Source organism: Oncorhynchus mykiss, chromosome 6 (assembly GCF_013265735.2).
Source record: "Oncorhynchus mykiss isolate Arlee chromosome 6, USDA_OmykA_1.1, whole genome shotgun sequence".
In the NCBI taxonomy this organism is placed as follows: Eukaryota; Metazoa; Chordata; class Actinopteri; order Salmoniformes; family Salmonidae; genus Oncorhynchus; species Oncorhynchus mykiss.
In genome coordinates this window covers 82,386,217-82,410,876 of record NC_048570.1, presented here as the reverse complement: position 1 = coordinate 82,410,876, position 24,660 = coordinate 82,386,217, and the positions used below count along the sequence as shown (strand labels likewise).

Below are 24,660 nucleotides of genomic sequence, written 5' to 3'. Positions count from 1 at the left end.
AATAAGTTCTATAGCTGCACAATCGAGAACATCTTGACTGGCTGCATCACCGCCTGGAACGGCAACTGCACCACCGCCTGGAACGGCAACTGAACGGCCCTCAACCAGAAGGCCCCACAGAGAGTGGTGCGGCCGGCCCACTGCATAACTGGGGGAGAGCTCCCTGCCCTCCAGGACTAATAAAATAAAATGTTATTTGTCACATACACATGGTTAGCAGATGTTAATGCGAGTGTAGCGAAATGCTTGTGCTTCTAGTTCCGACCATGCAGTAATATCTAACAAGTCATCTAACCTAACAATTTCACAACAACGACCTTATACACACAAGTGTAAAGGAATGAATAAGAATATGTACATAAAAATACATGAATGAGTGATGGCCGAACGGCATAGGCAAGATGCAGTAGATGGTATAGAGTACAGTATATACATATGAGATGAGTAATGTAGGGTATGTAAACATTATATAAAGTGGCATTGTTTAAAGTGGCTAGTGATACATTTATTACATACATTTTTCCATTATTTAAGTGGCTAGAGTTGAGTCAGTATGTTGGCAGCAGCCACTCAATGTTAGTGATGTCTGTTTAACAGTCTGATGGCCTTGAGATAGAAGCTGTTTTTCAGTCTCTCGGTCCCAACTTTGATGCACCTGTACTGACCTCGCCTTCTGGATGATAGCGGGGTGAACAGGCAGTGGCTTGGGTGGTTGTTGTCTTTGATGATCTTTTTGGCCTTCCTGTGACACCGGGTGGTGTAGGTGTCCTGGAGGGCAGGTAGTTTGCCCCCAGTGATGCATTGTGCAGACCTCACTACCCTCTGGAGAGCCTTACGGTTATGGGCAGAGCAGTTGCCATACCAGGCGGTGATTCAGCCCAACAGGATGCTCTCGATTGTGCATCTGTAAAAGTTTGTGAGTGTTTTTGGTGACAAGCCGAATTTCTTCAGCCTCCTGAGGTTGAAGAGGCGCTGCTGCGCTTTCTTCACCACGCTGCCTGTGTGGGTGGATCATTTCAGTTTGTCCGTGATGTGATGTGTACACCGAGGAACTTAAAACTTTCCACTTTCTCCACTGCTGTCCCGCACGCACACACACACACCCACACACACACACACACACACACACACACACACACACACACACACACACACACACACACACACACACACACACACACACACACACACACACAGTCAACCCTGCTGTTCTAATATATACTATTGATTCCACTACCAGCTTTATACTTGTAAATTCAGTCCATTATTACGATGCACACTACCTCTTCTATTACTTCTACTACTTGTTATTTTTGGCTCAACTCTTTTCTGTGTTATTAATGATTAATGTACTGCATTGTTATGGGAGCTAGCACATAAGCATTTCGCTGCAAACTGTGTAAGTGACGAATACATTTTCTTAACTCTTATTTTTCTTTAATTAAACTGCATTGTTGGTTTAAGGGCTTATAAGTAAACATTTCACAGTACGGTCTAAACCTGTTGTATTCGGGGCATGTGACAAATAAAATTGGATTTGATTTTGATTATATACATATAACTGACATACTTGGGTTGTCCTTATTGTAGCACACATTTAAGTCATTATTGGTCTATTACACTAATTATTTATTCAGTTATGCAAAATCAATGTAGTCAGAGAGGAAGAGGCAAAGCAAGAGGATTTACTACACCCAAAATCTGGAGATTTTTTTTTATTTAACCTTTATTTAATTTGGCAAGTCAGTTAAGGACAAATTCTTATTTACAATGACGGCCGGCCAAATACCGGCCAAACCCGGACGATGCTGGGCGAGTTGTGGGCAGCCCTATGGGACTCCCAATCAGAGATAAGCCCTTTTTTGTATGGAGGTCTATGAGAGCGTGTCGAATAACATGGCTTATTTGATCTAATAGAAGTTTCGTAATGTTTAGACTGTTACAAATGTACTGATATAAGTGGATGCATGTGGCATTCCGCCAATTTTGGAAGAAAAAAACGACTTAGTTGTGCCAGTTGTTCAGAGCATAGCTGCCCTGGTGCCCTCTCAATGGCTAGAAGGGTCCCACCTCATCGCGCCTGCCTTTCCTCGTTGAGGACATATATTTCCATTGTTGGAGCAGTCACTCTAATGTCTTGTCAATATAATAGATCATCTTTGATGCAGTTCCTCCCATTGAAATAAATGGCGGCCATCTTGAAAATGGGCGCAGCGGTCTAAGGCACTGCATCTCAGTGCTAGAGGCGTCATTACATACACGCCGTGATTGGGAGTCCCATAACTGGCCCAGCGTCGTCCGGGTTTGGCCGGTGTAGGCCTTCATTGTAAATAAGAATGTGTTCTTACCTGACTTGCCTAGTTAAATTAAGGTTAAAAAAATAAATACCAAAAAACGTAATGTTCTGTGTGAAATGTGGTCTAGAATCACTTAGCGGGCTAACGATTAGAGCACACTATAAGGAGTATAATGACACCAAGATGTTGTCTGACTGTATCATGTACCATTCACAGATCATATACTGTAGGTCTAAAAGAGACCTAAAATAGCCACTTTCATCAAGATACATTTTTTTATTAAATAAATTGTGATACAAATGTAAAAAGCAAGTCAAACGTACTTCCTCCCAGTGAAGTTTCTATGTGAGAATTGCCAGAAAAATCTGAGATACCCTAAATATTTTTTGTTTGTCCTGGCGTGGAATCGCCCTTGAGCTCAAGCCAATAATAATAGCTGTACGCGGAAGTGTATTCTGTTCATCCTCTCTTGAAGTATAAATATTGGTTGTCCATATTATTCGAATCCAGAGTCATATTTAATACTGCTCTTATTCTGGTTGTTCTAGATCTACAATCTACAATATACTGTACAAAGGGTATACGTTTTTTCTGCTCTCTTCTGAATGGCCCATCATAACACCATTCATTGGTTACATCACTCAAGAACACACTGTCACATAAGAAAACACACGAGGGTTGTGTAACTCGCACCCTCTGTGGTATTGACAGCATGACAGTGTCATTTGATTTACATTTCATCGATGATTGTATTTGTTTGGCTTTCAAGCCAGCATAATCGTAAGTATATGTTTAGACTACTTTATTGGCAAGCTAGCTAGAACGTTAAGCTACTTGATACTTGTTCTGCCACACTAGTCTCCGCTCTCTAACTAGATGTAGTCTCTAGGTATAATAACACATTCATATTATGGGTATTGTTCTGCCACACTAGTCTCCGCTCTCTAACTAGATGTAGTCTCCAGGTATAATAACACTTTCATATTATGGGTATTGTTCTGCATTATAATTACATTCTATTTTCAACTCCTTTTCTACAGGTTCGGACCAGACACACAGACTGGATACGTTAATGCTGGCTAAACTAAACAGTGTGCTCTATTTACCAACGCTACTGCTGGTTCGTTAGCCAGCTAAGCTAGCTAGCTAGCCTGCCAGTCAACATATACTTTGGCTAGTTATTTTTTATTACTCTGTGATATTTCCCACATTCCTATTTCTATCTTTTCTGTCGACTTAAATAAAAGAATGTCATGCACATGCAGATCAGCGGCGAGATTGTTCATAACTTCTCAAAAAGGTAAGCATATTTTGCTAGCTAGCTAACTTGCTGGCTAGCTAGCTAACGTTAGTCTTCTAGCCAGCCAGCTTGCAAGTTGCACAATCATATACTGTTCAAATACAGCACAAATAATGATTATGAGGTGTTGAGAAAAGCAAGCTAATGTGAAATGGGGTAACATGGTTGTTTTGCAAAGTTGTAACCTGTAACATCTACCTGCTAGCCTTGTAGCTAAAGCTAGCTAAGCTGATGTGAACTTGACTTACAGTGTTGTTACGCAAGAAATAACCATACAGTGGTGGTGCATGCATTACAGTTAGTTATTTTTCCAAAGACTTTGTCAACATTTTCATGTTATGAATACATGTATGTTCAGGGGAACTTTCAGCGACGTGCCCCCTTATGCATTCATATTTGACACGCATGAGGAAATGTAGGTGTTTTTATCTATTGATTAGTAATATGCTCAACGTTTGCTCTGCTGATTTAGAAAATGTACATTAACAGTATGTCAGTTGATTGAATCTGCTTGTACGTTCACAGGTATCTCTTCCACCAGAGTCCAGTTATTTTCTATTAGCAGACCAGGAACACCTGAAGTCCGATTAACCAGAAGAGTTCCTGTGAGATCCTTCTCCGAATCATCTGTATGTTTTTCATCAAAAGATGTCAAAGATGGCTCCGGTGATGGAGGAAAGGTATGTCAAAATCAGGCCTTATTAACATGTTGTTACTATTAATAAGACATTATAAGGAGGTTACACATGCTTATGATGACAATTCTTACAATGAATTGCAATCACATCATAATGCATTGGGGCGGCAAGTAGCCTAGGCAGGTAGCCGAGTGGTAGCCTAGGCAGGTAGCCTAATGGTTAGAGCATTGGACTAGTAACCGAAAGGTTGCAAGATTGAATCCCCAAGCTGACAAGGTAAACATCTGTCATTCTTCCCCTGAACAAGGAAGTTATCCAACTGTTCCTAGGCTGTCATTGAAGATTAGAATTTGTTCTTAACTGACTTACCTAGTTAAATAAAGGTCAAATAAAATAATAATGTAAAAAATATCTGTTGGCTATAAGTAAAGTTCATTGAATGTTATAATATCTTCATGACTTCCTTCATGGTGAATGATCTAGTCCCAGCAGGAGCTACAGTACCTAATCTACATTCTCTGCTCTTCCACTCTTGACAGAAGTCAGTTGGTGATGCAGGAAGTGGGAAAAGAGGAGCTTCTGGTGGCTCCGGAAAAGGAGGCAGCCAGCTACGCTGTCCTAAGTGTGGAGATGCCTGCACACATGTAGAAACCTTTGTGTGTAAGTGTTTTACTTTTCTTCTCGAGGAATTGACAAGAGAGGATAGGATTTGTGTACGGTCAAGCTTGGCACAGGAGCAAATCTCAATTATGAGAAATTGAGTGCTTTGAAAAGTGCTTTGAAACAAACAGCAAACTGTTAGCCTGGTCCCAGGTCTGTTTGTGCTGTATGGCCAACTCCTATATGGTCGTTGTTATACCAAAAATATGCCAATTGACCATACGAGTAGGCAAGACAGCACAAACAGATTGGGAACCCAGGCTAGCAAACTGTGCAGTGACCCTGACACTTACTTTCTTTTAATTTATTTGAATTAATTGAACATATGGTTTATAACATGTACCAGTACCAGTCTGAATGACATGCACATCATGTGGAAGGGACATCATTTAAGAGAATATGGTGTTACTCCAGCTTTCAACTGATCTGCTTTACCTAGTATCTACTGGCTCAGTGCAGCTCACACATCTATAGGGAATGCCAGACTACTGGGCAACAGCTGTCAGACATATTGCGTGTTACTAACAAATAAAGTCCTTATGTAACAAATGGGTCATAGTCACAGAGCAGCTAAGTGTAACACAGGTCTAGTTTGTGTGCTTATGCCCCCACTAGCAATATCATGATCCGGCTTAGTTGGTGCCATAACATCCTTCCCCCCTCCCTCTTCCTAGCTTCAACCCGCTTTGTGAAATGTGAGAAATGTCATCACTTCTTTGTGGTGCTGTCTGAGACCGACTCCAGCAAGAGTCTCAATAAGGAGCAGGAAGCAGCCAACGAGGCCGTCAAACTGGCCTTCCAGCAGAAACCTCCCCCTCCTCCTAAAAAGGTACAGTGGAAAAGTCTTACAATGCATTATACCTGCAGGCTTTAAGTAAAGTGTTAACAAGTGGGACAAGAAGAAAAGTAGGATGGTCTGGTGGTCTAATCCGCTGCCTCAGGTGCACACATACCGCTGCAGCATGGGTTCTAATCCGCTGCCTCAGGTGCACACATACCCCTGCAGCATGGGTTCTAATCCACTGCCTCAGGTGCACACATACCGCTGCAGCATGGGTTCTAATCCACTGCCTCAGGTGCACACATACCCCTGCAGCATGGGTTCTAATCCGCTGCCTCAGGTGCACACATACCCCTGCAGCATGGGTTCTAATCCACTGCCTCAGGTGCACACATACCGCTGCAGCATGGGTTCTAATCCGCTGCCTCAGGTGCACACATACCACTGCAGCATGGGTTCTAATCCACTGCCTCAGGTGCACACATACCGCTGCAGCATGGGTTCTAATCCACTGCCTCAGGTGCACACATACCCCTGCAGCATGGGTTCTAATCCACTGCCTCAGGTGCACACATACCCCTGCAGCATGGGTTCTAATCCACTGCCTCAGGTGCACACATACCGCTGCAGCATGGGTTCTAATCCACTGCCTCAGGTGCACACATACCGCTGCAGCATGGGTTCTAATCCACTGCCTCAGGTGCACACATACCGCTGCAGCATGGGTTCTAATCCGCTGCCTCAGGTGCACACATACCACTGCAGCATGGGTTCTAATCCACTGCCTCAGGTGCACACATACCGCTGCAGCATGGGTTCTAATCCGGCCCACTGCTATTTCAGGACACTCCTCTATCTTTCACCTGTATCTCTCTCTATCCAATAAACATACAGACTTTTAAAAAGTATATGGTAATCAGGATGATTATTAGACATTATAAGGGGGTCATATAAGTTTATGACAGGTCTTGATGCATTATAACTGCATTATACTTGCAGGCTTTAAGTAGTGTTACCAAAATAATCACAATAATGTGAAATCAGGCTGATACATCTCATTCAAACTGCATTCAACCCTTCCAGCTACTGTCTGTCCTCTTGCAATGTCCCAACACATCCACTTGTTGTGTCTGCCAGACAACGGGTGGTTCAGTCATCCATGTTAAGTTATAGCTTACCGGGCTTTGTAACATCCGCCATACCACTGAAAGAAGAACAAGTAGAGATTGTACGACAAAAGCACCAAAGAGGGACATGTGTCTATAAACTGTCTGCAGAACTTATTGGTAACATTTTACATAACACTTTACTTACAGGGGCAATCTGGGATTCAAACAACAACAATGCGGCCATCCCGCCACTTTTTTGTGTAAACAGCTATGGTTGGGGAATGGGGCTGGAGAAATGTAGACACTCTCAAATTCAAAATCCCAAAACATATGTACAAATCAACGATAGCCCCTTTAAAGCCTGTAGACATAATGCTTTATATCTTGTTATTGGCTTGTATGAGCCGTTATAATGAATGTCTTATTATAAGGCTTATAATATGTTTTTTTCACTGTATGTGGGACATTTTCAACTGACTCAAAATGGCTGTTCTTTTAGGATCATTATAAGATTATTATAATGTGACATTGTAAGGAGAGTCATTGATGCTTATGATAAGTCTTGTAATGCATTATAACTGCATCATGCATTATGCTTTATGTAAAGTGTTACCAAATTGTCTTTCAGATCTATGCCTACCTGGATAAGTACGTTGTTGGACAGTCCTATGCAAAGAAAGTGCTGGCGGTGGCTGTTTACAACCACTACAAGCGCATCTACAATAACCTTCCGGGAGCGGACACCAAGCCACAGGCGGAGGTGGAGAAGCAGGCCTCCCTTACTCCACGAGGTTGGTACTGTCCCTGAGCTGTCTATCTCCAGTTTGACTCTGTATTTCATTTGTCTGAAATGGCCTTCTCCCTTCCTCGCTACTTATTTCCTCCATCTGCACCTATGTGAATGACTTGACAGGTGAAAGGAACTATTGAGTAGCTATCCTATGTCTTCAAATCAGTGCAGAAGAAGAAGAGGAGATTAGAGGAAGCGACTTTATACTATAGAGATGCATACTATATGCAGTGGCAGTTTTTTTCTACTGTGCACCTTGACATGTAACAGCATGCCATTCACTCAGGTTAACAAAATGCCTTAGCCCATTTGTAATGTAAAACAGAATCACAGCTGAATGGAATGAATGGTAGGATAAAGTGTTCTCTTGCAGGCTCCTCTGCAATGGTTTGGCATGTGTACAATGGCTTCTTGCAGTCCTTCCTCATCCATGGATTTAAAGTAACGACCCAGGGTTTCCAGATTTCTATAAAATATGACCAATAATGAATTACAATATAAGTGAAATAGTTTTCCTTCCCAAAAATGGTAATTCAGTATGTTAAGAGGGGTGTGGGCGTACCCAAACAACAGAATGGCGTATACCGGTCATAAGAAATGTTCATGTGGGTAGACAGCTGATTGGTCAGCTTGATGAAATCCTCCTCTATAAGGAAATAGCAGCATTTTTTAGATGGCTTGTTTGAGATAAAAGTTTGAGGTGATTTTAAGTGTTTTTTCTCCAATTTATGCTTTGGCCACTAATATGAGTATATGATGAGTCAACAACATTATTTGGGTATGAGTTAACAATATGAACTTTTAAAAGAGAGCTTTTCACTGGACAGTTACTTTAAGGTTTTCCCAGTTTTTTTAACCTTTATTTAACCTTTATTCAAGGCAGGTCAGTTAAGAACAAATTCTTATTTTCAATGACGGCCTAGGAACAGTGGGTTAACTGCCTTGTTCAGGGCCAGAACGACAGATTTTTTCCTTGTCAGTTCAGGGATTTGATCTTGCAACCTTTCGGTTATTAGTCCAACGCACTAACCACTAGGCTTTCTGTCACCCCATTAGCCCAAAGTCCTGTTTGAACAGGACTTTGGGATAATGACAATGTCAGATAACACTACTAGTGACAATGTCAGATGATAACTTTCACTCTCGTTCTGTGGAGCTAGAGAAGACAAGAGGATGAACACAGATTGACAAGTTAGTGGTACAGTAACTCGTACAGAATATCAGTTACATGCAGCCAGAGGCTTTCAGCACTTCTCTCACCAAAATGGTCTCTAGCTCGCTAATAGTCTCTTTCCCATGTTACCTCTCTCAGACATCTACAGTAAGTCAGTCAGTCAGTCAGTCAGTCAGTCAGACAGACAGACAGACAGACAGACAGACAGACAGACAGACAGACAGACAGACAGACAGACAGACAGACAGACAGACAGACAGACAGACAGACAGACAGACAGACAGACAGAAAGACAGACAGACAGACAGACAGACAGACAGACAGAGAGGATATGGTGGCCAAATACAGACAGACAAAGACAATCAAGCAGAAATACAGACAGACAGATAGTGGCCTAGTTGTTAATCATGCACATGGTATATATATCTCTCCACACAGTAACAATATACTGTGTAGCGCACTACATTCCTAGCTGACCTCTCTCTCTCCCCTCTTGCCTCTCCATTCCCTCCCTTTCTTTACCTTCTCTCTGTCTGTTCTTTCAGAGTTGCTGCAGATCGCTGGGATCAATCCCCATGGCAATGCGCTGGGTGCGTCAGTGCAGCAGCAGAGCCAGCAGCCTGCCCAGGAGAAGAGGGGGGGCGAGGTGCTCGACTCTCACCACGCCAACATCAAACTGGAGAAGAGCAACATCGTGCTGCTGGGACCCACCGGATCAGGTGAGCTTTGGAAGAATTGGAGCACGTGCCAATCTATAAGGGAAGTCTTTTTCTACTATAGTGTACTACTTTGAGCAGAGTCTCCTGTGTCACTCTGTGATTAAACAGTTTGTCATTGGGTCAGCTCTTTAATTGGCCCTACACTGTCATAAGGCCTACGTAGGGTAGTAATGACATACAGTAGCAGTTGTCATAAATGCTCATAAGGGTGGATGGAAACTGACTTTACACAGTTATGACACGGACAGTAAGAGTTGTGCCAAGGCCCTGAATTCACCCTGCACTGCTCTGCATAAGGTGACACAGTTATGGCATTACAGATGGCATTACTGTCACGACTTCTGACTTGACTCTAAAGTCAATTGCTATGCGCTAACATTTACTTTTACAACCATGAATGCCATCTGTTGCGTAGTCGTACGTAGTCTTTTACGCGTTCCCAAGAGGGGTCTAACAAAACACATACAAAACAAGTTGTAATCGGATTCTTGGCTTTGATATCTATATTACAGGAAACACAAATTGTGTTAAAGCAATAGTACACTCAGTTTTTGCTCTGTATTGAAAGGGCTCTAGAATAGCTGACTGCTGACATGCACAGTTTGTTGTGATTGCGCTAGTTAGCAACTTCCTTCAAACTGCACGCAGAGACATAAAAATTGTATCCATGAGTTCATCTCTCTGGGGAAGTAGATAAAGGGCCAAGATCCTGAAGTATCTCTTTAACACAAAGCTTTTTTAGTGTAGTATTCCTTTAAACAAAAGTTGTAAAATGGATGTGTTGGTGTTTCCTATTGCCTGACATTGATTGACATCCATATTGCAGGTAAAACCCTCTTGGCCCAGACACTGGCTAGGTGCCTGGATGTGCCCTTCGCCATCTGTGACTGCACCACGCTAACCCAGGCAGGCTATGTGGGCGAAGACATTGAGTCTGTGGTGGCCAAGCTTCTCCAAGACGCCAACAACTCTGTTGAGAAAGCACAACAAGGTATATGCTATAATGTGTTACTTACTTGCTTGTGTATGTGAATGCCTGTGGTTGTGTGTGACATGTGACATCAGTATGACTATCTTATCAAGTAGTGTACTTTAAGCACATCAACTTCATTCCTTGTCCTAAGAGTTGGTAGAGTTTTGATGCTGAATGATTTCATTGGATAAAGAAAAGTTTATGAAACTGAATCTGTCCGACTAGCTTATCAGTTACTGTACTTGTAGCAGATCAACTTCTCTAAATGCCCTAAGAGTGGATGTTTTTGAAAGTAAATAACTGAATTAAAGGCACAGTAGGCAGCTGTTTTGATGAGCCGACCAAATGCACATAGAAATGTTATAGATCTGTCATTCTCATTGAAAGTATGTCTGAGAAGCGGTAGATCCATTCTATGTGTGCTATTTTTCTGTGCTTCCCGTTTTTGCTCGTTTTACTTTGAGTTTTGTATACCATCTTCAAACATCTGAAAACAATATATTTGTAGTTATTGAAAATATATTTCTTAGTGGTTTAGATGGTACAACGATGCTCTACACTATTCAATACTTATTTTGTCGCATACACTGAAATTAAGCGAACCATTAGAACTTTAGTAACCAGGAAATGGTGCAGTGATTTCTTCCTATTGTACCTTTAAAGATAGAAAAGTGAGACAGTGTAGGCCCACATTTTCATGACTGCTGTGCAACATATATATTGCATGTGTGACGAACCAAGGTGAAGCAAAATATTATTGTGTGGTAAAAATGTTGATATACTGTATGCTAACTCGCTCTGAACAGTGATTGGTTCTCGTTCTCTTTACTGATTGGCCCTCGCAGGCATCGTGTTCCTGGATGAGGTGGATAAGATTGGCAGTGTGCCCGGAATCCACCAGTTACGAGACGTGGGGGGTGAGGGAGTACAGCAGGTCAGTGTATACTGTGTATAGATAGATATTACAGTGGTTTGATTATTTATAGATATGTAGATCTGTCACTGTCAGGCTGTACAGTCCTGCCATGAACACTGTTTGCCCTGTCGGTTATAAAACCTGTAGATCCTGTCGCTTCATAACAGATTTCCTTGACCTTTCACCGCATTGTCTGTAAAAAAACACACTTGTTGACTTGTTGATCTCCCATAAGGATTCCAACATGGGATCATACATACCTGTTACAGTGGTTTCCCATCCAAACTTTACTTGGCGATACTTCCTTAATTGTCTATTTGGAAAGCTCCTGTGTCTTATAACTTTCAGTGTCTAGTTGCCCTTGAAACTCAGACAATTAAAAAATGCTCTGAGTTAAATCAAAAGTAAAAAATGAATAAAACATGTTAACACCATGTGATAAATTCCCTCATTACCCTTCCACCATCTTGGCTGTTGCCTCCCTTCGCAATATTTGCTCTAGATGTTTGATCGCCCAGAAACGACTAGGGCAAAGATGTTCAAGTATGAGGAGAGGTAATGAGAGAATTTCTCCTGGTGCAAAAACATTTATAGTTTTGGAAGAGGTTGAGAAGAGGTTTAGGAAACACTGGGTTATTGTACATTGTGTGTGTCTTATAATGTCCTCTGTTTGGTGGTCGTTTGGTAGGGTCTACTCAAACTCCTGGAGGGTACTATCATCAACGTCCCAGAGAAGAACTCCAGGAAGTTGAGAGGTGAGACGGTCCAGGTGGACACCACCAACATCCTGTTTGTGGCCTCCGGTGCTTTCAACGGCCTGGACCGGATCATCAGCATGAGGAAGTGTGAAAAGGTAAGCATTTCAATGTCAACATTTTAATTACGAATTTTATTTAAATTGAATTTCAAATTTTTAATAACTACATTTTCTGTAAAGGAATTTCTTGTGGAGTGGTTCATACAATAAACAAACTGTACACAAATAACAGTCAATAAAGAATGAAACTAGACTGCCGTCCCTGTGTGGCTCTGGCCAAATGTACTATACTAGACTAGATAAGGAGGCTGATATTTCAGACAGACCCTTCATTTTGTGGCAAGGTTGCATTTGTAAGTGCAGGGGTTTTGGTGTTACCATAAGTGATATTGCACTGAATCAGTGTATCCTGGACACTGAAGCTCTTTGATCAAGTGCCTTCAGAAAGTATTCATACCCCTTGATTTAATCCACATTTTGTTGTTACAGCCTGAATTCAAAATGGATTAAATATATATATATTTTTCTCTCACCCATCTGCACACAATGCCCCATAATGAAAAAAAAGTGAAAAAAGTGTTTATTAGAAATGTTAGCAAATGATATTTACAATTAAATACAGAAATATCTAATTTACATAAGTATTCACACCTCTGAGTCAATACTTTGTAGAAGCACCTTCCACACTTGGATTATGCAACATTTGGTTAGGTCAGGGTGTGACGAGGGTAGCTTGTGTAGTTTTTGTATTGTCTAGGGGTTTTTGTATGTCTAGGGGTTGTTGAATATCTAGGTGTTTATATGTCTATGGTTGCCTAGATTGGTTCCCAATCAGAGGCAGCTGTTTATCGTTGTCTCTGATTGGGGACCATATTTAGGTAGCCATATTCCTAGGGTATGTTGTGGGTTATTGTCTATGTGTAGTTGCCTGTCAGTACTCGTGTCGTATAGCTTCATGGTCGTTTTGTATGTTTATTCAGTGTTTATTCTTCATTCAAAGAAGTATGTATTCTTATCACGCTGCGCCTTGGTCTTCTCATTATGACGAACGTGACAATAGGTGCCCTTTGCAAGGCATTTGTAAACCTGGTCTTTGTGGTTGAATCTGTTTAAAATTCACTTCTTGGGACCTTACAGTTAATTGTATGTGTGCGTCACAGAGATGAGGTAGTCGTTCAAAACACTATTATTGCACACAGTGAGTCCATGAAAATGATTGTGACTTGTTAAGCAAATCTTTGCTCCTGAACTTAAGGCTTGCTATAACAAAGTGGTTGAATACTTATTGACTCAAGACATTTCAGCTTTACATTTTTTATTAATTTGTAAACATTTCTAAAAACATAATTCCTCTTTGACATTATGGGGTATTGTGTTTAGGCCAGTGACCCCAAATAGTATATTTAATCCATTTAAATTCAGGCAGTAACACAGTGAAATGTGTAAAAAGTAAAGGGATGTGAATATGTTCTGAAGGCACTGTATCGCCATGACATTACAAGGTAAATGAGGACAACTTTAGTTGTGTTTACAACGCTCTCAACCTGATACAGTCCAGTTACTGTGAACCAATCCTAACTTGAAATTGGTGTGTAAAAATGTCCTTTCACGATTTGCGTGAAAATCCAAGCTATTTGTGCATAGGCCTATCTCAAGTTAGGATTCAGCCTTGGGTCAGAAAAGACTGCAAATGTGGGTGGGATTAGTAAGGTTCAAGGGGCGGTCAAGAAGATTTGGGTATTCGTAGCAGATTCACCTGTGTGTATACAGTGCCTTCAGAAAGTATTCAGACCCCTTGACTTTTTCCACATTTTGTTTCGTTACAGCCTTATACTAATATTGATTAAATTGTTTTTTTCTCCCTTATAAATCTATACACAATACCCCATGATGACAAAGAAAAATTGTTTTTTAGAAATATTTGCAATTGTTTTTAACTAAAAAAACTGAAATATCACTTACATAAGTATTCAGACCCTTTACTCAGTACTTTGTTGATGCATCGAGACTTCTTGGGTATGACATTACAAGCTTGGTTTTTGTTGTGACATGCACTGTCAACTGTGGGACCTTATATAGACAGGTGTGTGCCTTTCCAAATCATGTCCAATCAATTAAATTGACCACAGGGTGACTCCAATCAACTTGTAGATATATCTCAACGATGATCAATGGAAACAGAATGCACCTGAGCTCAACTGCGATTTTCATAGCAAAGGGTCTGAATACTTATGTAAATAAGGTATTTCTGTTTTTTATTTTTAATACATTTGCTAAAATTTCTAACAACCTGTTTTCACTTTCTCATTATGGGGTATTGTGTTAAGATTGCTGAGGATTTTTTATTGAAAACATTTTAGAATCAAGCTGTAACGTAACAAAATGTGGAAAATGTCAAGGGGTCTGAATACTTTCTGAAGGCACTATATGTTTTGTTATTATGGAGAAAAGTTTAAAAAAGAACAAAATAGACAATGCAACATAAGTACAAAATCAGCCAACATCAGCCTATAGTAGCAGAACTGTCCCTCTTTAACTGAATCCCTCCTCTCTGCAGTATCTGGGCTTCGGAACGCCGTCCAATATGGGACAGGGGCGTCGGGCGGCTGCGGCCGCAGACCTGGCCAACAGCAGCGGAGCGGAGATGGACGCCGTGCTGGAGATCAAGGAGAAGGACCGACTCTTGAAGCACGTGGAGGCCCGGGACCTCATCGAGTTTGGGATGATCCCCGAGTTTGTGGGGCGCCTGCCTGTGGTGGTTCCCCTGCACAGCCTGGATGAGGAGACCCTGGTTAGGATCCTGACGGAGCCACGCAATGCTGTCATACCACAGTACCAGGCCCTGTTCAGCATGGACAAGGTGGAGACTCATTATTGTTATTATTAGTGGTGGTGGTGGTAGTAGTAGTAGTAGAAGTAGAAGTATTAGTGTTACTGGTAGTAATAGTAATAGTAGTGGGGTTAGTGGTGGTAGTAATAGTCATAGTAGTAATAATCGGTCCTTTCAGGATTTTGCCATTCTGTACATAAAACAGTCATTGCAATATTATTGCATAAAACTGCTGATCACCCCACATTTCCAGCATAATGTGATTCAGTCGATCCAGACGCAAACAAACGTTTTCCCTCATCGCATATTGCCACAGCAAAATAAAGCATTTATGCCTGCAAATATCACAACAAATCTCTGCCAAATCCTGGAAGGACTGAGTTGTAGTAGTAGTAATATAAGTAGTAGTGGTGGTAGTAGTAGTAATATTAGTAGGAGTAGCAGTAGTAGCAGCAGTAGTAGTAATAGTGTCCGTAGTAGTAGTAGCATCAGTAGTACTATAGCAGCAGTTGTAGTAGTAATAGTAGCAGCAATAGTAGTAGCTGTGATAGTAGTAGCAGCAGATGTAGTATTAGCATCAATAGTAGTAGGATCAGTAGTAGCAGTAGTGATAGTAGTCGTAGTAGCAGCAGCAGTAGTAGTAATATAAGTAGTAGTAGCAGCAGTTGTAGTAGCTGCAGTATCAGTAGTAATAGTAGTAGCAGCAGCATTATCAGTAGTAGTAATAGCGGCAGCATTATCAGTAGTATCAGTAGTAGTACCAGCAGTTGTAGTAGTAGCAGCAGTTGTAGTAGTAGCAGCAGTTGTAGTAGTAGTAGCAGCAGCATTATCAGTAGTAGTAGTAGCGGCAGCATTAACAGTAGTATCAGTAGTAGTACCAGCAGTAGTAGCAGCAATTGTAGTAGTAGCAGTTGTAGTAGTAGCAGTTGTAGTAGCAGCAGTTGTAGTAGTAGCAGCAGTTGTAGTAGTAGTAGTAGCAGCAGTTGTAGTAGCTGCAGTATCAGTAGTAATAGTAGTAGCGGCAGCATTATCAGTAGTATCAGTAGTAGTACCAGCAGTTGTAGTAGTAGTAGTAGCAGCAGTTGTAGTAGTAGTAGCAGCAGCATTATCAGTAGTAGTAGTAGCGGCAGCATTATCAGTAGTATCAGTAGTAGTACCAGCAGTAGTAGCAGCAGTTGTAGTAGTAGCAGCAGTTGTAGTAGTAGCAGCAGTTATAGTAGTAGTAGCAGCAGTAGTAATGGTAGTAGTGATATAAGTAGCAGTAGTAGCAGTTATGGTAGTAGCTGCAGTTGTAGTAGTAGGATCAGTGGTATTAGTAGTAGTAGGATCAGTAGTATTAGTAGCAGCAGTTGTAGTAGTAGCAGCAGTTGTAGTAGTAGTAGCAGCAGTTGTAGTAGTAGTAGCAGCAGTTGCAATAGCAGCAGTAGTAATGGTAGTAGTGATATAAGTAGCAGTAGTAGCAGTTATGGTAGTAGCTGCAGTTGTAGTAGTAGGATCAGTGGTATTAGTAGTAGTAGGATCAGTAGTATTAGTAGCAGTCGTACCAGCAGTTGTAGTAGCAGGAATAGTAGTAGTAGCAGTAGTAGTCGTACGAGCAGTTGTAGTAGCAGGAATAGTAGTAGTCGTTGTAGCAGCAGTTGTAATAGTAGCATTAGTAGTGATAGTAGTAGTAATATAAGTAGCAGTGATAGTAGTAGTAACGCCGTCATCCCCCAGTACCAGACCCTGTTCAGCATGGACAAGGTGTTTCAGGAGGGGAGGTGGTGTGGGATGGAGGAAGGGTGTGCGTACTTTCCTGTATTTATCTGTGTTTGGATGTGCACACACTAGTGTCTGTGTACATACATCTGTGGGTTCTGATGTCTTTGTGTGTGCCCTCCAAAAAAGTTGTGATGACTTCATTAACACTTTAATTACCTTAATCTCATTCCAGTGTGAACTGAATGTAACTCCAGATGCCTTGAGAGCCATCGCCAGGTTGGCTTTGGAAAGGAAGACCGGTGCTCGTGGGCTAAGGTCCATTATGGTAAGCACCTCCAATATATATTTTGAAACGTACAGTAATGTATAAATTGTGATTTACATTTTAAAATGTATATTTAAGAATATGAAATGTAATTGTTTTACATGCATTTTGAAATGTACGTCTTAAACCTTTGATGGTGGCGAGTAATATTCCTTCTCTTGTCTTTTTAAGGAAAAATTGCTCCTTGAACCCATGTTTGAAGTGCCACACTCAGACATCATGGCTGTTGAGCTGAACGAAGACGTGGTCCAAGGGAAATCAGTGCCTGTGTATGTAAAGTAAGTATTCATAATTACCTGAGACTCAACTCGGTTGGGGACAATACAGTATTAAAGTGTATAAGTAACATGCTGACCACTCCGCTCACGTCACGTGCGTGAGTGTTGCAAAATAAATGTAAACATACATGTTATTCAATTATTGCATCCACACAGCTCGCGGGCGCCAACGAGCATCTGCGTTACCAAGCGCTAAAATAGAAGTCAGTTCTATTTGTAACGCTGAAGGCTGTGGAAGTCCTGCCTCTCCCATCTCCTCATTGGTTTATAGAAGCAGATACCCACGTGCCGTCTCCTCATTGGTTATACCCACGTGGGTGATTGAAAGATGAACTGAGTTCGGTCGGTCATCATGGTAACTATGGAAGTTAGATATCAATCGCCATATAAAGTCCAAAGAAGAAAAGGCCTGGAAGGAGGAGAGATGACTAGAAATTATTTGGTTGACCATTTTATGTGTGGATTAATTGTCGGAGTAGAGGACCTTGTGCATTTCAGGTAAAATAACAACTCAACGTTTATATCCCAGGACAAATTAGCTAGAAACGGCAAGCTATCTAAATATGACAAATTAGCTAGCAACTGCAAGCTAGCTAAATATGACAAATTAGCTAGCAACTGCAAGCTAGCTAGCAAAATTGCCATAAATGTTTAATGCTTTTTGACCTGTCCCCAAATTAATATAATTGGTTCAGAGTTTGTGTTAATATTTCAACCTGCGTATCGTGATCGCGTTTGATGTGGTGGGACAAAATCAATTTGCGCACGATGGCGCAAGCGCTCGGCCGGTTTGATTTGGCGTAAGTAACAGTCATCAAAATGGAAACCTTACTGGAGACCTAGTCATTTTTAGAGGCATGAAGCAGAAGTAGCTAGTAAAGGACAGCAGGAGCGGTAGCTAACTAACGTAAATAATCCTAGCGAGGTATCCAGGTGCTCTTTTACAAACTTCAGATGTGCAGCAATGTTTTTTTGGACAACAGGGGCTTCTTCCATGGTGTCCTCCCATGAACACCATTCTTGTTTAGTGTTTTACATATCGTAGACTCGTCAACAGAGATGTTAGCATGTTCCAGAGATTTCTGAAAGTCTTTAGCTGACACCTGACCTCATTGAGTATTCTGTGCTGTGCTCTTGCAGTCATCTTTGCAGGACGGACACTCTTAGGGAGAGTAGCAACAGCAACTGAACTTTCTCCATTTATAGACATTTTGTCTTATCGTGGACTGATGAACATCAAGGCTTTTAGAGATACTTTTGTAACCCTTTCCAGCTTTATGCAAGTCAACAATTCTTAATCTTATGTCTTCTGAGATCTTTTGTTCGAGGCATGGTTCACATCAGGCAATGCTCCTTGTGAATAGCAAACTCAAATTTTGTGAGTTTTTTTTTATAGGGCAAGGCAGCTCTAACCAACATGTCCAATCTCGTCTCATTTATTGGACTCCAGGTTAGCTAACTCCTGACTCCAATTAGCTTTTCAAAAAGTAATTAGCCCAGGGGTTCACATACTTTTTCCAACCTACACTGTGAATGTTTAAATGATGTATTCAATATAGACAAGAAAATACAATAATTTGTGTGTTATTGGTTTGTCTATTGTTGTGACTAAGATGAAGATCAGATTGAATTTTATGACTAATTTATGCAGAAATCCAGGTAATTCCAAAGGGCTCACATACTTTTTCTTGCAAATGTATATACAGGGGGTACCGGTACAGAGTCAATGTGCAGGGACACCTGTTAGTCGAGGTAATTGAGGTAATATGTACATGGCGGTAGAGTTATTAAAGTGACAGTGCATAGATAATAACAGAGAGTAGCAGCGGTGTAAAAGAGGGGGGAGGGCATTGCAAATAGTCTGGGTAGCCATTTGATTAGATGTTCAGGACTCTTATGGCTTCGAGGTAGAGGCTGTTTAGAAGCCTCTTGGACCTAGACATGGCGTTCAGGTACCGCTTGCCGTGCGGCAGCAGAGAGAACAGTCTATGACTAGTGTGGCTGGAGTCTTTGACAATTTTTAGGGCCTTCCTCTGACACCGCCTGGTATAGAGGTCCTGGATGGCAGGATGCTTGGCCCCAGTGATGTACTGGGCCGTACACACTAGCCTTTGTAGTGCCTTACGGTCAGAGGCCGAGCAGTTGCCATACCAGGCAGTGATGCAACCCGTCAGGATGCTCTCGGTGGTGCAGCTGTAGAACCTTTTGAGGATCTGAGGACCCATGCAAATCTTATATGGTGTGGTTTCACAGCAATTTAATTGAAAATACAGTTTTTTACCATGACTTTTCATTTATTTGCAGCAGAATTTAATATTTTTTTGTGTGTCTCCAGAGCACCTGCTAAAGAGTCTGAGGAGGAGTATGACTCTGGGATAGAGGAGGAGAGCTGGCCAAGGCAGGCGGATGCAGCCAACAACTAACAAACAGTCCAAAATGGAACTTCAGAAATTGCCATTTCGATTTAATAAGCTATGGCATTTTACAAATACCATTATTGTAACTTCAAATGTAATTATGTCATCTGAATTACATCAGTGTTGATCATGATGATGTAGGTTATGCAATTTCATACATCGGAAAAAGTTTGTTCCCAAATTGTTGCAAAGGTTTAATTAACATTAACCAAGTATTCTCTACCCATCTTTCCCAGAGAGAGAGAAAAGGAGAAAGAACGTTATCCTGTTTAAATGTAAAGATACTTTTACTTTTTCTCATAAAGTAGCTAGTGTCTCTTTGTGATAAGTACTTGTTTGGGAAACCTTAATGGAAATGGATTGTATCAAGTCCAAAATCTATTTTCTCTTATTTTGTTTTGACACCATTTTATTTTTGACAGTCAAGGATTAAGGTAAATATAGGATACTTGTTTTAACCACCATGTCTTTCTGATGTAATTTAGGAAGCAATTTTGTTTCTTCACAACTCTCTGACGAGGTCAGCCAGGTCATAGAAACCAGCGTTCTTTACAGAACAAGTATTTATAGTCAAATTGTTAACCTTTTCAAAAAAGATCAGTTTGGCTGCTCTGTGGTGGATTTCAAATATCCAACACTGGAATTACTAGTATACTGTATGTACAGTTAGTATGCCATGTATGAGATGAAACGTGTAAGATATCTGGGGTCGAGATAGGGGGGTGACTTAAATTGATCCCAATCAGCTTTGATAATGTCAGACAGCACATTTTCCCATTGTGGTTGTTTTTGACGTTTCTTTATGGAACCGTTTAGAACTACCTACACATTTAATGAAGCCATGACATCACTGGTGTTTTTAAATGAAAACATACCAGTCTTTAGAAATGCATTGTCTGATTTTCTCAACACTATACACTGAGAAACTGTTCATTCAATGCAGTTTCTTTAAAAGAAGCTGGGCTTTTTTGTACACTTTATATACAGATATAACATTTTGAAATCTCAGACAGTAAGGGCCTAGAATCTAGATAATTTGCTCAATTCCACTTTGACCCTTAGACCCTAACCCCTAGGCACCTGTGTAGATCTCAGAAGATTTGATAGGTGTTAGCAATATGGTAACAGTTTAGTCTTTCTCTTATGGGTTTCTGTGATGTTGGTTACACCCATCCAAACCTTTCAAATCTACACAGGGACTTTATCTTGGAGCTTATGTTGCGTTCATAACCGAGTGGGAAGGTGGTAATTACCTGCTGTGAAGTCGTAAATAACAGTTGGATGCATTCACATGCTTTGAACTCATTGAGAAACGCTGATTGGCTAATGGCAAACAAGCTGCGTCAATCATAAACTAAAAGTACAGCTATCATGCTTGTAAACATATGTGTTCAAAAACATTAATAGATAGCTTTTTATAAATAATGTTTTATTGCATGTAACTGCCTAAAATGCTGTTATCGAGGTAATTTCCTTAGTGGGTGACATCAGAGGTCAACATGTGGGAGAAGTTGGCGCTCAGGAATGATATATGAGTTTCCTACTAGTAATTACCAGTTGGAGGGACGTTCAAGTAGGTTTTGTATGTGGTAAATAACACCTTCCCACTTGGTTATGAACACAGCATAAGGTCTTGATTTAGAGTTGGGCAATTGTGTGATGTACAGTCCATCAGAACTGATGCCATCTGTGTGGCAGCAACCCTATTTTGCTCTGAATAGTTGTGAACTTATGTAAATGTGAGACTTTAATAAATATATTAATCACTTAAGAGTGTTCAGAGGTTGTTTGATGAACTATAGTTGTCCAGTGTTCTTCAGTCCTGGTGGGTTTATTTAGTCCAAGCCACCCAAAAACATGACCCTCAACAGTTTTTATAGGCTGCGGTTACACAGGCAGCCCAGTCTTGATATTTTGCAAATTAGTGGAAAAAGATCAGAATTGGGCTGTCTGAGTAAATATTTATATTATTAGATATTTATATTATTAGATATACAGTGGGGAGAACAAGTATTTGATACACTGACGATTTTGCAGGTTTTCCTACTTACAAAGCATGTAGAGGTCTGTCATTTTTATCATAGGTACACTTCAACTGTGAGAGACGGAATCTAAAACAAAAATCCAGAAAATCTCATTGTATGATTTTTAAGTAATTAATTTGCATTTTATTGGATGACATAAGTATTTGATCACCTACCAACCAGTAAGAATTCCGGCTCTCACAGACCTGTTAGTTTTTCTTTAAGAAGCCCTCCTGTTCTCCACTCATTACCTGTATTAACTGCACCTGTTTGAACTCGTTACCTGTATAAAAGACACCTGTCCACACACTCAATCAAACAGACTCCAACCTCTCCACACTGGCCAAGACCAGAGAGCTGTGTAAGGACATCAGGGATAAAATTGTAGACCTGCACAAGGCTGGGATGGGCTACAGGACAATAGGCAACAACTGTTGGCGCAATTATTAGAAAATGGAAGAAGTTCAAGATGACGGTCAATCACCCTCGGTCTGGGGCTCCATGCAAGATCTCACCTCGCGGAGCATCAATGATCATGAGGAAGGTGGGGGATCAGCCCAGAACTACACGGCAGGACCTGGTCAATGACCTGAAGAGAGCTGGGACCACAGTCTCAAAGAAAACCATTAGTAACACACTACGTCGTCATGGATTCAAATCCTGCAGCGCACGCAAGGTCCCCCTGCTCAAGCCAGCGCATGTCCAGGCCCGTCTGAAGTTTGCCAATGACCATCTGGATGATCCAGAGGAGGAATGGGAGAAGGTCATGTGGTCTGATGAGACAAAAATAGAGCTTTTTGGTCTAAACTCCACTCGCCGTGTTTGGAGGAAGAAGAAGGATGAGTACAACCCCAAGAACACCATCCCAACCGTGAAGCATGGAGGTGGAAACATTCTTTGAGGATGCTTTTCTGGAAAGGGGACAGGACGACTGCAACGTATTGAGGGGAGGATGGATGGGGCCATGTATCGTGAGATCTTGGCCAACAACCTCATTCCATCAGTAAGAGCATTGAAGATGGGTCGTGGCTGGGTCTTCCAGCATGACAACGACCCGAAACACACAGCCAGGGCAACTAAAGAGTAAGAAGCATCTCAAGGTCCTGGAGTGGCCTAGCCAGTCTCCAGACCTGAACCCAATAGAACATCTTTGGAGGGAGCTGAAAGTCCGTATTGCCCAGCGACAGCCCCGAAACCTGAAGGATCTGGAGAAGGTCTGTATGGAGGAGTGGGCGAAAATCCCTGCTGCAGTGTGTGCAAACCTGGTCTGTAATTGCAAACACAGGTTTCTCTACCAAATATGAAGTTCTGCTTTTCTGATGTATCAAATACTTAAAAATCATACAATGTGATTTTTGTTTTAGATTCCGTCTTTCACAGTTGAAGTGTACCTATGATTAAAAAAAAATGACCTCTACATGCTTTGTACGTAGGAAAACCTGCAAAATCGGCAGTGTATCAAATACTTGTTCTCTCCACTGTATATTTATATTAGTTATTTAAAAAATGTCACAATTATCTATGAGCAGTAGAGGAACTTCTCTCTCGCTCTTCTCAATTTAATTCAGTTTAAGGGGCTTTATTGGCATGGGAACCACATGTTTACATTGCCAAAGCAAGTGAAATCGATGATAAACAAAAGTGGGGAAAAAAATAGGAATAATGAACAGTAAACATGACACTCACAAAAGTTCCGAAAGAGTAAAGTGATTTCAAATGTCATATGTCTACATCTAGTATTGTAACAATGTTCAAGTACAAAAGGGAAAATAAATAAACATAAATATGGGTTGTATTTACAATGGTGTTTGTTCTTCACTGGTTGCCCTTTTCTTGCGGCAAAAGGTCACAAGTCTTGCTGCTGTGATTGCACACTGTGGTATTTTATCCAATAGGTATGGGAGTTTTGAATTATTTGTGGGTCTGTGTAGTCTGAGGGAAATATGTCTCTAAAATGGACATACATTTGGCAGGAGGTTAGGAACTGCAGCTCAGTTTCCACCTAATTTTGTGGGCAGTGTGCACATAGCCTGTCTGCCTACGGTGGCCTTTGCTCAATAGCAAGGCTATGCTTTCCTTAATTTTCCTCAAAGCTTTCCGCCTTATCTCAGCTCACTGGTCACCATAGCAACACCCACCCGTTGCACGTGCTCCAGCAGGTATATTTCATCCCCAAAGCCAACACTGGTCATCCCCAAAGCCAACACTTCCTTTAGCCGTCTTTCCTTCCAGTTCTCTGCTGCCAGTGACTGGAACGAATTGCAAAAATCACTGAAGCTGGAGTCTTGTATCTCCCTCTCTCTAACTTAAAGCATCAGCTGTCAGAGCAGCTTACCGATCACTGTACCTGTACACAGCCAAAATATATTATTACTTACCCTCTTGATTTTTTGCACCCCAGTATCTCTACTTGCACATCATCTGCACATCCATCACTCCAGTGTTAATGCTAAATTGTCATTATTTCGCCTCTATGGCCTATTTATTGCCTACCTCCCTACTCTTCTACATTTGCACACACTGTATATAGATTTTTCCTATTATGTAACTCTGTTTTTGTCGCACCAATTTGCTTTATCTTGGCCAGGTTGCAGTTGTAAATGAGAACTTGTTCTCAACTGGCCTACCTGGTTAAATAAAGGTGAAATAAATTAAAAATTAAAAATAGGGTCAGTCACAGTGGTCAGTTATTCTGACATTGTGTACTCTGTTTAGTGCCAAATAGCATTCTAGTTTGCTCTGTTTTTTTGTAAATTCTTTCCAATGTGTCAAGTAATTATCTTTTTGTTTTCTCATGATTTGGTTGCTTCTAATTGTGTTGCTGTCCTGGGGCTCTGTGGGGTCTGTTTGTGTATGTGAAAAGAGCCCCAGGACCAGCTTGTTTTGGGTACTTTTCTACAGGTTCATCTCTCTGCAGGTGAAGGCTTTGTTATGGAAGGTTTGGGAATCACTTTAATGTAGGTGGTTGTAG

General features: G+C 41.1%; 1 protein-coding gene across 1 annotated transcript; it reads left to right on the top strand.

Annotated features, from left to right (window-relative positions):
- The first annotated feature begins 2,611 nt into the window (after positions 1–2,611).
- On the top strand, positions 2,612–21,436 carry LOC110526686 (ATP-dependent Clp protease ATP-binding subunit clpX-like, mitochondrial). Its single transcript, XM_036981174.1, has 14 exons — positions 2,612–3,077; positions 3,338–3,597; positions 4,123–4,277; positions 4,775–4,895; positions 5,570–5,724; positions 7,414–7,576; positions 9,295–9,468; positions 10,295–10,459; positions 11,287–11,375; positions 12,046–12,210; positions 14,672–14,974; positions 16,878–16,970; positions 17,142–17,248; positions 19,584–21,436. Exons 2-14 carry the CDS (start codon positions 3,546–3,548, stop codon positions 19,669–19,671), a joined length of 1,830 nt encoding a protein of 609 aa, XP_036837069.1. The 5' UTR covers positions 2,612–3,077; positions 3,338–3,545; the 3' UTR covers positions 19,672–21,436.
- The last annotated feature ends 3,224 nt before the right edge of the window (positions 21,437–24,660 follow it).